The sequence below is a fragment of the Muscardinus avellanarius genome (genome assembly GCF_963383645.1).
Source record: "Muscardinus avellanarius genome assembly, chromosome: 6".
Classification (NCBI taxonomy): Eukaryota; Metazoa; Chordata; class Mammalia; order Rodentia; family Gliridae; genus Muscardinus; species Muscardinus avellanarius.
This window is the reverse complement of record NC_137791.1, coordinates 49,911,543-49,926,173: the sequence shown is the minus strand read 5'-3', so window position 1 is coordinate 49,926,173 and position 14,631 is coordinate 49,911,543. Positions and strand designations below refer to the sequence as shown.

The 14,631-nt window shown below is 39.5% G+C and overlaps 1 protein-coding gene across 1 annotated transcript in view; it reads left to right on the top strand.

The window, feature by feature from the left end:
- Positions 1-14,631, top strand: part of NFKB1 (nuclear factor kappa B subunit 1) — a gene marked incomplete at both ends in the record, with an annotated part of 117,378 nt that overhangs the window by 9,223 nt on the left and 93,524 nt on the right. The window contains one exon of the mRNA XM_080697182.1: positions 5,336-5,434. Within this exon, the coding sequence (XP_080553308.1) occupies positions 5,336-5,434 (99 nt within the window). The remainder of the gene's footprint in view (positions 1-5,335; positions 5,435-14,631) is intronic.

Below are 14,631 nucleotides of genomic sequence, written 5' to 3'. Positions count from 1 at the left end.
CTTTACCAGCTTACCTTATCAGCCACTCCCAGGAAAGGCATAGGTTATTTCCATTTATTTTCACTTATAAGGAAATACTATACACACACGCAGTTCACACCTACTGAGTTACATCCATCAGCCACATCCGTGCACATGTGGTATTTCCCCCCCTTCCTCCTTCTCTAGCAGCTCCAGACTTTTCTTTTATCTCTGGAAAATGTAACTTAAGGCACTAAAAGTACCAACTGGAGGTAAACTATTAGAATGGGTTGTTGAATTCTCTTCCCTCTAATGTTGGCTTTAGGTACATCCTCTTTGTAGAAAGGAGAAGAACATTTTATCTTGCAGGCTCTTCCTCTTACCATCAGATTTTATAAAGGAAATCTCAGAACTGAAATGGCCTCAAAACTCTGTCCCAACCCTGTGCATGAATACTTACTGGAAATTGTACAGCTCCAGTGCTGTAGATGAAGAGGACAGAGAATCTTCAATATCTACCCATAGGACATTCAATTTTTAGGGGACAGAAGTAATGATAGAGGGTCCTACAGAGTGAGGATAGTCACAGGTCTTTGAATAGATGTGCTTATCACACGTGTATGACAATAAGAATGTCTATGCTTGTCTTTCTGCATTTTATTACCCAATGCCATTCCTAAGTGTTCTTTGTAGTAACTCAGGTGAAGAACATTTATATTATGCAACATTTAACAAATGCTAAAAACTTAAATGTCAAGATATTAAATAAAGTATCCACTACAGTGTGGCTTACAGAATCATGGTATTATACATGTAATAGATTTTATATTCATTTTTAAAATATAAATATCTTAGGCATGGTGGCACACATCTGTAATCCCAGAACTGAGAGGCTAGGATAAGAGGATCACAGGTTTGAGGCCAACCTTAGTAATTTAAGGAGACCCTACCTCAATATAAAAAATAAAAAGGCTCGGGAGCTCAGTGGCAGAGTGCCCCTGGGTTCAATCCCCAGTAAAATATGTGCACGTGAGCACACACGCACGCACACACGCACGCACGAATATAAATACCTTAATGATGACCAAACTACTATCCTTATTAGATTGAAGTTAGATGAGAGTTTTTGTTGTGGGACAGGAATTCCACAGGAAACTTTGGAGCCTTGTTCTAGTTGTGTGTAGGCATCACATCCTGCCTCCATAAACTGCCAGTAACACTTGTCTTTGCTTTACCTCCATGTCCACCCCCTGCAGCAGTGATTTCTCATATGAAGTCACCAGTTCTCTCAAAGACTCTACCAGTGGGTTTTATTTTCTAAATTTTTTTTACAGTAATCTGGCATCATGGAAAATTTCCCAACTTGTAAAATCTGGGTAATCTATGAAATGAATAAGTCAACTCAAATTTGCAAACCAAAGTACTTTTCAAATACTTACTTTTATAAGCATAGCACTAGAATAAGAGTTTCAACATGCAGTTCCTTATCATGGACCAAGCAGTCATCAGGAAAAATTGACGTTTATGATTTACCTGAAGGGTTAATGTCATTTCAGAATTCACAGTTTAACTCATCATGTGTGAATACATTAAAGCTCATATGAGTAAAACAATGTGTTTGTTTACCAAGCTGGTGTTATTTTGATGTCTGAGTTCAGTGAAAGTAAGAAGATTGTGTTTAAGTTACACTTTCTGAGTGGATGGATGTTGCCTCACTTTAGAGGTTGATGACTCATTTTAAGGAAATAGAGGTACTAAGATGAATGGCTGTGGATTTGCAAATTTTTAATCTCAGAAATTTAGAGTCAGAAATGCATCCAGATTATGTAGTCGAAGACATTTTGTCTTCCTGAACAAAAAAAATATATAAATTTCCATCCTCAAGTTAAAAACTACTTTGCAGCCGGGCGTGGTGGAACACACTTGTAATTCCCGTGCTTGGGAGGCGGGGACCAGAGAACCGCGCTGGTTTGGAGCCAGCCTCGCTGGCTTAAGAGACTCTGTTTCCAAATTTAAAAAATATAAAAATAGGTCTGGGAATGTAGCCCGGAGGTAGAAGGGCTTCCAGGAACCCCAGTACCACCAAAAATAAAAAAAAAATACTTTGCATAAATATTTAGATACTCTGATGCAACCAAGAGTAGTATCATTTTAGCCTGATATGGCACACACTTGTAATCCCAGTACTTGGGAGGCTAAGCCAGGAGAGTCACAGGTCCATGGCCAGCCTTAACTACTTAGTGAGGCCCTCTGCAACTTAATGAGACCCTGTTTCAAAATAAAGAGTAAAAAAATAGGTCTGGGGGTATAGCTCGGAGGTAGAATGCCCCTGGGTTCAATCCCTGGTACTGTTAAATAAATAAAAAATAAGTAAATAAATAATAAAATTGGGCTGGGTGTGTAACTCTAAGGTAGAATGCCCTGGATTCTATCCCCAGTACCGAAAAAAAAGAGTAATATCTTTTCAGTCTTTTTTTAAATTATAAGCACACTATGAAGATTTGATGCCACTCTCAATAAAATATAAAAATCTTCATTTATATATTTTCCAATTGCCTCAAAATAATTTTGTAATTAAAGATAATGAATTGCTTCATTAGTTTTTTTAATTAGAAAAATGTTCTTTGGAGCCTTTTTGGCACAGATTTTTTCCCAGTTCTGACAGTGACAAGTCAGAGCATAAACTACTAGTGTTTAGAATATCCAATTCTGCTTTGTATTATTTAGTGTTAATTATCTAATACTGGTTTTTTGTTTTCTGTGTGTGTGATTTTTTTTGTTTTGTTTTGTTTTGTCTTGTTGTGGTACTGGGGTTCTTGGAAGCCCTTCTACCTCCAGGCTACACTCCCAGACCTATTTTATACTTTTTATTTGGAAACAGGGTCTCTTAAGCCAGCGCAGCTGGCTCCAAACCAGCAAGATCCTCCTGTCTCCGCCTCCCAAGTGCAGGGATTACAAGCGTGCGCCACCACACCCAGCTTCTAATGCTGTTTTAAAGCTGAAGTCATGTTTGAATTGATTAGCAGTCAAGTAAATATCTTTTCTTTTTCTTTTTTTTTTTCTTTTTTTGTGGCACTGGGGATGGAACTCAGGGGCATTCTACCTCTGAGCTACACTCCCTGTCCTATTTTTTAGTCTTTTTTATTTTTTGAAACAGCATCTCACTAAGTTGTGAAGGACCTTGTTAAGTAGCTGAGGTTGTCTGCGAACTGTGCTCCACCAGTCTCCACCTGGGATTACAAACATACACCACCATGCACAGCTCAGTAAATATCTTCTTTATGGTTAGCCAGTTTTGGAGGCTTTTGCATATGCTGTGGTTTTTTTCATGCTTTTAGAAATTTTATTTAGCTATTAAAAATAAACCAATAGTAATTATTTAGAAAAGGTGTAGGGCTGAATTTATATTTTTTTAATTTGAATTTTGTGAGAAACAAAAATAGCAGAATTGCCCCTATTGTTTATATTTTTGATGATTGCCAATCTCAAAGAATCTCAGTGTGATTTTAATGTTCATTTCCCTGATTGGCAATGATGTTGAACATTTTTCATATATTTATATTTCTTCTTTGTGAAGTGTCTGTTCAGTTCAATTGTCCATTTTTAAACATTGTACCCCAAATGTTGGCACACACATCTACTTGATGTTCGTTTGTCTTGTGCAACTAAAATGTTGTTTATCTTCTAATTGTCTTGCACCCTGTACCTGTGATAGTATTTGAGCACCTTCTATCTGGTCTGCTTTTTAAAATGCTGCACATGCTGAGGTGTGATTTTGAAGTAAATTTTTGTTTGATGTGTTAGCTTTCAGCTACTGTAACAAAATGCCTGAGATAATAAACTTAGAAGGAGGAAAAAAATTTTCACCTTGAAAGATTGCCCTGGTATTTAGGCTTGGGGTCTCCTATGGAGCCAGGTGCAAAAGTTGTTTTAGGTCTTACTTTGAGGAGTTGTAAACACACTGCAGAGTGACAGGAGCTTTGAGGAATTCCCCAGGCTGGGGCATTTGCTTCAGGCCTTCCTCCTCCAGTGAAATGTATTTTAGGACCAAACTTCTTTGGAAATGTAGAAGTCCTCAGAAAAATGTAGAAACAGTTGAAGGTTCTTCCCAGAGGCTTAAACAAATTCAAGTTACCTGGACCACTTAGAGATTTGCAGGACCCTATAGGCATAATGAAATGCAGTGCAGACTAAGTATTGCAAGCCTTTTACATTAGTCCATGGGCTCAAAGCTATTAAAACTCTTGTGTGGGCTGTGACTCTGTAGTTGTATGAGTATGTAAGGTAAAAATCTCTTACCAGAAAGTAGAGAGTATGGGGCACTCCTGATGGTGTTTATATGGCACCTGCCTCACAATAAAAATAAAGATGAGGACATGTCTTAAAAATCTGTTAACATTTTCTTTTCACTCAAGAGTGAAATTGAAAAAAGAAAATTCATGGAGTTAAGTGATTGTACAATTAAAAACTACCAAAACTACCAAAATTGATGGACATTATTATAAAGCTGAATGTTTCAGAATATACAGTGAAATTTTTCTTAATACAGTGGTGATGTCCATTTGCACAATTGTCTTCACTATATTCTTTGTATTCAAATATGCATAATTATAATTAAGTTACTTTATAAGTCACAAATTATTGGAATTAGAGTAGACCTTAAAAGATGGTCCCGTATAATCTCTGTACACACGAAAAAACATGGCATGTAGGCATTCATGAGCCCTCAGTAGTTCACATAGTATTTCACAACTAACTCTTCATTGGTGAACCATATCCATTAAATTCTTGGATCACATAACATAAGGGACTCTCTGGATTGGGATTTGTTCAGTTCAGTTAGTATTCAAACTTGAACTCAGTTACACCAGTAAGCATAAAATCATAAATCTTGTCCTCTGCACTGTTGCAAGAAGCCTGCCTGTGCAGCACAGTGTGTGTTCTGCAACATTGATGCAATATGTTTAAAAAGACACTCCAGAGCCCCCCCCCAAGCTGTAATCTGAGCAGATAAAGGAATTCCTTTAAGTAACAGTCAAAGAAGCATAGCCTTAACCCATATGGCCCAGTTCAGAGCTTGGCAGCAGCAATTTGAGATAAAGAAGCTTCCATTCAGACAAGCCGTAGCACATAGCATCCAAAGGCTTAGCTTCTTCTGTGCTCTAGCCTCTCAGCTATAGCTTATTGCACAGGGATCAGTTAATATCATTTTCATGGCACTTTAAGGAAAGTCATTCTCATTTACAGAGTCTTTTCTCACAGTTTCATGTTTTTCTTCTCATGTTGCACATAGAAAAATTAAAAATTTGTATGTAACTTTGCCACTATCATTTTCAATATATATCTCTCACACATTGGCTCTTTGTCTTTTCAGAGAGGATTTCGCTTTCGTTATGTTTGTGAAGGCCCTTCCCATGGTGGACTCCCAGGAGCATCCAGTGAAAAGAACAAGAAGTCCTACCCTCAGGTCAAAGTAAGTTTGATGTATCCACTATGTGAATTCTGGAAGATTTAATTCCCCAGGAGCAAAACCAAGGCAGTAATTTAAGTGAATACAGTTTTTTTTTTAAGTAGAAATTTATCTCATAGCAATAGAAATGACAGATTTTAAAACTCTTCTAACATTTCTATTGAGAAATGTTTTCAGCATCAGCTAAGAAACTTTTACTATTTCTTGATCATCTTAAATATTTTGTATATTGTGTACTCTGAGATTTTAATATCTTTTAAACAAAAGCTTGATTTTTGCTCTGTCTTAGAAAAATAAACAGATGACTGAGTATATAGATTATATAGTATATTAAGATCATGAATTCATAGCCAGATATGAGTGTACACCTGTAATCTCAGTCCTAAAAACAGAGGATTGTTAAGTTCAAGGCCAGCCTGGGCAACTTAGTAAGACCTCATTTAAAAAAAAAACAACAAACAGCTGGGTATGGCGGTGTATGCTTGTAACCCCAGCATTTAGAAGGCTACAGGAGGATCATGGTTCATGGCCAGCCTCAGCTACTTAATGAAGCCCTTTGCAACTCAGTGAGACTGTTTCAAAATATTACAAAAAAAACACAAACTAGGGCTAGGGTTGTAGCTTAAAGGTAGAATGTCCCTGGGTTCCATCCCCAGTAATGGAAAAAAAAAAAAAAAAGAAGAGAAGGAAGGGAAGGAAGGAAGGAAGGAAGGACGGACGGACGGACGTGGGAGTATAACTCAAAGGTAGAGCACCCTTGAGTTCAATCCCCAGTATCCCCCAACAAAACACACACACACACACACACACACACACACACACTCACTCATAAATTCAGATTCAGACAGTGTGATAAGCTGTGTGTGCTATTAACAGGTATACCAAACACTTTTAAACTTCAGTACTTTAATGGGTAAAATACAGGAATAGTATATACTTCATGAGGTCTTTTAGAGATTAAGCCAGGAAACAATGTAAGTGCTTCACAGAGAACTTAAGTCTCCTAGCATCTCTGTCTGTGCACATGTGCAGCCACCCATGTTGGTTCTTCTCAGAATGAACTGCTTCTTGACATGTCAGTGATGCGCTTGGGCGCACTTCTGTTGTCTTCAAGCTCTTTGGTTGTTTGCTAAATTAATTGAGATTAACTTATCTAAGTTATGTTGAATTTTCTATTTTATAATATGGCACCATGTTTCATAGACTGACTGATAACAGTTTTGCCAGTCAACTGCAATGTAGTCATTCATTAACATTTTTTCTTAATCAGTAATTCAAATCCTAGACAAAGGTTACATTACCAACACCATTTCTTCTGGGTGTGTGTGCACCTAGGGATATGACATACTTTTGACCTCTTTTTGTTGGTTTGTTTTTGTAACTAGATGCTCAGTGGATCTGGCCCCCAGCACAACTGTGATGAAAGGGAATTTACCTTTGGTTTTGCTAGCCTGTATTTGCTTCTTCCCTTTCCATATACCTCACTTCTAGGCCCAGGCCTTTCTAATTTCTTACTCTTGTTCTAAACAAAAGAAAGAGTACTATGGTGTCATGCTTTACCTTTCAAGTGAGACTCACCCATATTATATGTCCTACCAGACATATTTTCACTATAAGACTTTCAGCTCTAGTTATGGAATGGAAAGTGGTTTTCCTATTAAAAGTAATCAGGCCGAGCATGGTGGTGCACGCTTGTAATCCCCGCCTTTGGGAGGCTGAGACAGGAGGATCGCAGTTTACAGACAGCCTCAGCTACTTAGTGAGGCCCTCTGCAACTCAGTGAGACCTGGTTTTAAAATTAAGATTAAAAAATAGGGCAGGGGGTGTAGCTTGGAAGTCGAATGCCACTGGGTTCCATCCCCAAACCCGCAAAAAAAAAAAAAAAAGTAATTAGGCAGGTAAATACAATTTTTTAGTTCATAGAAGCAGACAACAGTTGTATTAGGGTTCTCCAGAGAAACAGGATTGGTGGGAGATGATAGACATTCAGACATATGAGGGGAACAATCCCACATGGTTACAGACTCTGGAAATCCCACAACAGGTCACCTACAAGCTGTGGACCCAGGGATATGGTTAGCATGGCTCATGCTAAGTCCAGACACCTCAGAACCAGAGATGATGATGTGTTTAACTCTCAGTCCAAGACTGAAAGCTTGAGAACCAAGGAGCAGGAGGCAGGTTGCTGGTGTTAGCCCTGAAGTACTAAGGCTGGAGAGCCCAAATTTTGGTGTCCACAGGCAGGAGAAAAGGAATGTCCCACCTACTCAGGGGAGAGAGGCAAGAATTTCCGCTCTACTGTTTTGTTTTCTCCAGGCCTCCAGCCAAATGGATGGTGCCTGCTACCATGAAGGCAAGTCTTTCCCTCAGCCCACTGACTCACAGGCTGTTTCCTCTGGAAACACGCTCACAGACACTCCAAGAAATGGTGCTTTAACAGCGCTCTACATATCCCTTTGTCCATTCGAAATTATCCATCTAAATTCTAAAATTAACCATCATGACAGTCATGGCTTCCAATCCTTTCCAACCTGGATGAGGAAGGAGGAGCACCAACAAAGAAGGGAATCAGAACTTATTAAATAGCAAAGATTTTCCACGTATCTTACACAGTATCTCTTTTAATATTCATAATGACACTGGTAGGTAAAAAAGTACAATGACTATAAGGAAACTGAGACTCAGAGGAAAGAATTGGCCTTTCTCACAGGCCAGTGGGTCTTTGCTGTAGAGCAGACTGTTGCTCATAAATCTCTCACTTAGAACACGTGCAGTTGAGGTTCTGGGAGGAAAGACAAAAAGGTCAGGACTAGGGAGGTCAGTGGTGACATAAGCATGGAAAATACAAATTCTAGAAGACGAGAATGAGAGGCTCCAGGGCCAGGCTGCTCAGGTATCAGGGAATCAGATCTAGCACTCTAACATGTGTCTGTGTCATGTACATAAATATTGTGTGGGCTCATGTGTATGTATATTTATGAGAAGGATAATTGAACGTCACATCAGCACAGATGCCAACTATACCTACTTAATAATTAATATTAAATATTAATGACTATTAATATTAATAAAATATTAAGAATTGATATTACTATTAAAAGAAAAGCTAGGCTAGACTGGTAGAAAAATGCAAAATACAGTATTTTCATGAACTGTTTTTTTCTATTGCTTTAGAATTTTGTGACCAAGTGGCAGTTCTTTTGTTATTGTTACCAGAGATTGAACCCAGGGTTATTCTCCCTCCAATCCATAACCCCAGCCTTTCTTATCTGTGTGTGCGTGTGTGTGTGGTGTGTGTGTACCTCCACTCTATAACCCCAGCCTTTCTTATCTCTTTGTGTGTGTGTGTGGGGGGGGGGTGTATGTACCTTCAATCTATAACCCCAGCCTTTCTTATCTCTTCTTGTGTGTGTCTACCTTCACTCTATAACCCCAGCTTTTCTTATCTTTGTGTGTGTGTGTGTGTGTGTGTGTGTGTGTGTGTGTTTTATTGGAGATTGAATCCAGAGGCATTCTACCATCGAGCTACACCTCGAGCTACAGCCTGATTTTATTTCTTATTTGAAAACAGGATCTCTCTAGGTTGACAAGAGTCTCACTACTTGCTGAGGCTATCCTTGAACCTGCAATCCTCCTGTTTCAGCCTCTCAAGTAGTGGGTTTACAGGTGTGTGCCACCCCACCTGACTATTATTTCTTATTTTGAAACAGGATCTCACTAAGTTGCTGAGGCTAACCTTGAACCTGCGAGCCTCCTATCTCAGCCTCCCACCTATTAGGATTACTGGTGTATATCTATTTATGCTCAGTCTTCATGCATCCCTCTCATGTTCCACCTGCTTAAAAACATTGCTGCCTCACAGTCACAAATAATTTAGAAATAAAACAACTTAATGGATATTAAAAGCTCTTATTGAGTCATATCTATATCAAGGAGTTCAATATATAGTGGGTAATATATATATATGAACTAATAAATAATAAAGCAAGTCAAAAGACAAATAAGGAATATTGGTTGCCACTAATTTCAGCAAAAGCTGCATTGTTTCACCCACTTATTTTTACTTGTTAACTTCACACATAGTATTTACTAAGCACTTAATCAAATTGGCAGAAAAGAAGGAACATAGAGTCTATAGAACTATTTAGCCTAACAAGCTAGGCTATAGAATCCTACCAATTAAAGTTCCTACTGATCAAAGAAACTTTGTTTTAGAAACTCTTAATCAGAGGATAGGAAGGAGGGGAAGAGACAGTCACAAGGCTTTCCCGAGCTTGCCCACCACTGTCTCTTGTAACAGTCTTCCTTTCCATTTCAATCCCTTTAGAGTTTCCCTTGAAAATCTAGACATAGGAGAGGGTTCCTCTCAGACAGAGTCTCACCCCTCAGGACGACCTGCTCGATTGTGCGGGTCTTCTCTGCAGCTTACTGAGCACTTGCCCTGTGTGAGGCTAGAAGGAAGCAGTGGCAGGTTCACCTAGACCAGGGCTCCACAAGCGCTGCACTGTTGAGTTTGGGCTGGAAGATTCTTTGTTGTGTGTGTGGGGAGGAGGTGTCTGGTGCATTATGGGACATGCATCCCTTCCCTCTCAACAATTGTGACAACCAAAACATGTCTCCAGACATCATCAAATGTCCTGTTGGAGTACCAATGATCTAGATGTAAGGTTGTATTAATCTTAATCTACTCCTTTGCTGTATCACATAGATTATGTGTAATTGTCCATGAACATAGATTATTTTATAAATACATTTACTTTTTATGATTATTAGCAGATATTTCTTTTCAAGATGATGATCATGAAGTCTCAGTAATTTCACGTAGAATCTGAGTTACTGTATCTAGTTATTAAGGAGACAGAAAAGAGAAAAAATTAAATATCTCAAACATTCCATATTCAATAACAGCTCCATGCCTATGAGTGAATGTAGGAGTTTGGCGGGCTGTTACAGACTCTTACAGAAGAGAAAGTGGAAGTGGAGGCAGGGTCCATCCATTATGCACGACAATGGGCACATCTGTGATGATGCTCAGGTAGGGGGAGCTGTTCTGAGAGCATTCCATTCCTACCCCCAAAATCCATTCCCACTGGAGCTTCAGAGGGAGGCATTTACACTTGCTGGAAAGAAACTGCTTTGGAGCTTCACATGTGCTACATATTTAGTGAGTGCACTTGTTCAAGCTTAAAATCAAAATGTTATGGGCTCTTTTTTTTGGCTCACTTATAGGCTCCCCCCCCCCCTCACCTCACTCGCTGCCTCTGTGAAGCACAGCCATGCTGCAGTCCTTGGAGAGGCTCCTGACAGGCTGGTGGTACTGTGCAGTCAGTAGTGTGGAGGTAGCAGCAGAGTCAGGGGCCGCCCTGACTGCTCTAGGAGCTGGCTGGGCTGTGGCTACAGGACCCCCACTGTACTTGGTAGAACATGCAATCACATGTCCCTCTTGGGTGACTTTCTTACTGATGGTCCCAATTTGATGTCTCAAGCTAAATCATTTTAGAAGCAACTCTAGGAGCCCACCCACCTCCTTTTTTTCTACTAGAATTGTGTCCCATGTGTGAAACTCAGTTGTAGATAAGTGGGATGTGGGTTAGGCTTAGACACCCTCTCACCACATTATCATCATTTCTAGAACTCAGCTACTGGTCCATTTGGTGCTCTGAATGTTTCTTTTATATAGCTGAGAAGAAAGAATCCCACATGCTTTCTAGTGTTTTGCTGTGCAAGCTTCACATTCTTTTAAAAATGTTTTGGGCATAGTGGTGCGTGCTTGTAATCCCAGCATTCGGGAGAAGGAGACCTGAGGATTGTAGTTCACAGACAGCCTCAGCTACTTAGCGAGGCCCTTCGAAACTCAGTGAGACCCTGTTTCAAAAATAGGAAAGACTTGAGCTGAGCGTGTTGGCGCATGCTTGTCATCCCAGTGCTTGGGAGGCTGAGACAGGAGGATCACACAGATTCAAAGCCAGCCTTAGCTACTGAGTAAGGCTCTCAGAAACTTAGTGAGACCCTGTTTCCAAATAAAGTATAAAATAGGTCTGGGAGTATATCCCGGAGGTAGAAAAGCCCCTGGGTTCCATCCTCAGTACCACACACACACACACAAAAAAAAAAAAAAAAAAAAAGGAAAGACTTGAGCCAGGTGTGGTGGTGCATGCTTATAATCCCAGCATTTGGGAGGCTGAGACTGGAGGATCGCAGTTCACAGACAGCCTCAGCTGCTTAGTGAGGCCTTCCACAACGTAGTGAGACCCTGTTTCAAAAATAAAGTATAAAAAATAGGGCAAGGGGTGTAGCTCAGAGGTTAAATGCCCCTAGGTTCCATCCCCAGACCTACAAAAGAAGAAGGAGGAGGAGGAGGAGGAGAAGGGGGAGGGGAGAGCAGGAGGAGGAGAAGAAGAAGAACTAAAAAATAGGGCTGGGGTGTAGCTTGGGGGTATAGTTCCCCCATGTTCTATCCCCAGTACTGCAAAAAAAGTATAAATCTTGTAAATTATGAAATATCTCAAGAATATAGGAAGTTTTAAAATCAATATAGCTGATACTACATACCACAGTGTAGTTCAACACAATGGACATCTCACCATATTTGCTGTTCATTTTTTGTGTCTCTTAATCAAAACAGTTAGAGCTAAAGCCCCATCCATCCCTCACTGTGTCCTGCTTCCTTCCCCACAGGTAAATGAATATCCTGAACTTTCTTTCTTTGAATTATTTTTATATTTTTACTACCCAAGTATGCATTCATAAATATTGGCATTTTCAAGAAATTTAAGCTTTACTAGTGTCAGCTCAAAATACTAAGCATAGATGATAGCTCCTTTTCAGACAAAATGAGAGTTAAACCTGGACCCCAGAGAAGATTAAACAGTGCTCACTTTGATCCTAAGGCTTCTATTTACTCTCTGGACAAAAATTATTTCAATCACAGGATACTGTTCATGCTGATTCTTAAAGCAAAAGTAATAATATTCAGAGTGAAATCTAGAGAAAGTATACATGCAGACCAACTCATGTCTTGCCCTATTTTAAGAGGTCATCCTGCTCTTAAACTTTTAATAATCCATTATGCCGTCCTGCATAGCCCTGCTTTAACGTGGGCTCTGCTTACTTTTCGTCATGGCAGCCCTCACGGGGAGGCATGCAGAGGAGCCAGAGAACCTCCTCTAGGCCAGGCTTGTCCTTGCCTGTTTCTGACTCAGCAAGGAGTGCCCGGGAAGGCTCCTTGCCCTCTTTTTCCCGAAAGCCATGTGTGAAAAGTTTTAAATCAAACTGCCTTTCTCTTCATGGAGTGGAACAAGGCCAGGAGGAGCAAATGGCCATGTGGGCCTTCAGATTGTCCCAATTCTGCCTGTCTTCAGCTTCCATGACGCCCTTCAGCAGGCCTCACTCTACAGAATACACATGGACACCAGTGACTTCGGTTCTAAAATACTAATAGCTTGCCATTAGTATTATTTTCTCTTTAGTTATAGGTATCAAATGCAGCTGATACAAGTGTAACTATTTTTAACCAAATGTCTTCTGGAAGCTGGTTCTCACGTGTTTCCTGTCCTGAGTGTTTTATTGTTGAGCCAGAGGCATGTGTTGGAATGTTTAGGTCAACAACAGCTTCTTATACCCTCCTCCACACACACACATGCAATGAATAAAAACAAGTCTCCATTCTCAGTACCTCTTACTTAAAAATCCTAAGTGTTAAATTTCTGTCTATTTCAAATAAATCACTGCCCGATCTGCTCTGGCATTTAAGGATATCACATATCTTTGCATAACCTTCACTTCCTTTGTATGGACTTGTCTGATTCAGGAAGTTTGCCATCCTTAAGATCTAGTTATAATACTAATTTTGAATAATTTAGTCTGACTCAGTTACTTAAAACACCAGGGGAGGAGATCATCAATAATCAATTGGGCATGCATATAGAACATAGTTCCTAGCATTATTAGAATTTCCATAGACACCTATAAGTTGTTCACTGTGCAGATAGATTAATAAGAGAAAACAATCTTAATCTCCTCCCTACATACATTATAGTAGTCCATGCTCTGTAACTTACAAAAAATCTCATTGAAAAGAAGAGCTTTGTAATCTGGAGTTTGTGGACTTTTTAGTGGTTTCAGAGGGTTTAAGGTTTCTGAGTTCATATGCAAAACTTTATATGTATGTGTATGCATTCTTTTGAGAAGATGCATGTGACCTTTTTATAAGATTTTCAAAGACTCAAACATGGTTAAGAATTAATGCTGTAGGCTACATGTCACTTTGACTTTTTGACAGCAGCTAATTAAAAAAAACTGGTTTCTGTGCTGTCTTCTTATATTTTTTCTTTTTGAATTTAAAATTTTTATATTTATACTTTTTCATTTTTTATGTGTCTTAAGTGAATTAAAATGCTTCGGGTTGCTCAACACTAAACTCAGGGAAGTCTCACTTCAGTTTGCAGGTTGATAGAAGAAAAATGAGACTCAGTGCCAACAAACAGAAAAGACCCTACTGCTAGCATATTCTCCATCTCCCTCTCCCGCCCTCCCTCCTTCTCTCCCTCCCTCCCTTTCTCCTTCTCTCCCTCCCTCCCTCTGGCTGTCCTCCCACCCCCACCCCCGTAGATACACTGACTAATCATGAAGCTAACTATTAGTGGTTACAGTCAAAAGGGAGAGGATAGTTCATTGCATAAATATTCACAGAACACTATGTGTCATATCTGTTCTAGCAGACAGACAGAACCTCCCATGTAAAAACACAATCTAGACTCATAGATAATTTATATTTTAAGTAGTTTGTAAATTTTATACTTGGCTCCTAGAATAAAACATTACCTTGTAGAATTTTTTTTCTTAATAGCCCTCTAAACCCAAGTTGCCATTATAAACTGGAGAAAGCTGTTCATCAGGTCACAGATCATAACTGTGAAAATTAACCCTCAGAAAGTATTCAGAGAGCCATAGACTTCTTGAATTTGTGAATTGTCTGAATTATATTTGCTCTTGTCAGCCCTGGCTTGGTGACTTTCTCTGTTGGCCATTCCCACATTTCTTCCCTCTGTGTTTCCCTGAACACATGATTGTTCCCAGGACCATTGGTCAGTATGAAGTAGATTCTCTGTTGAATTCTACTGTACCCATGGTCTTGTCTCAAGATTAAACAGTGTCATCCTGGTTTCCTAAAGTCACATACTCGTAAAGGGGATACACAG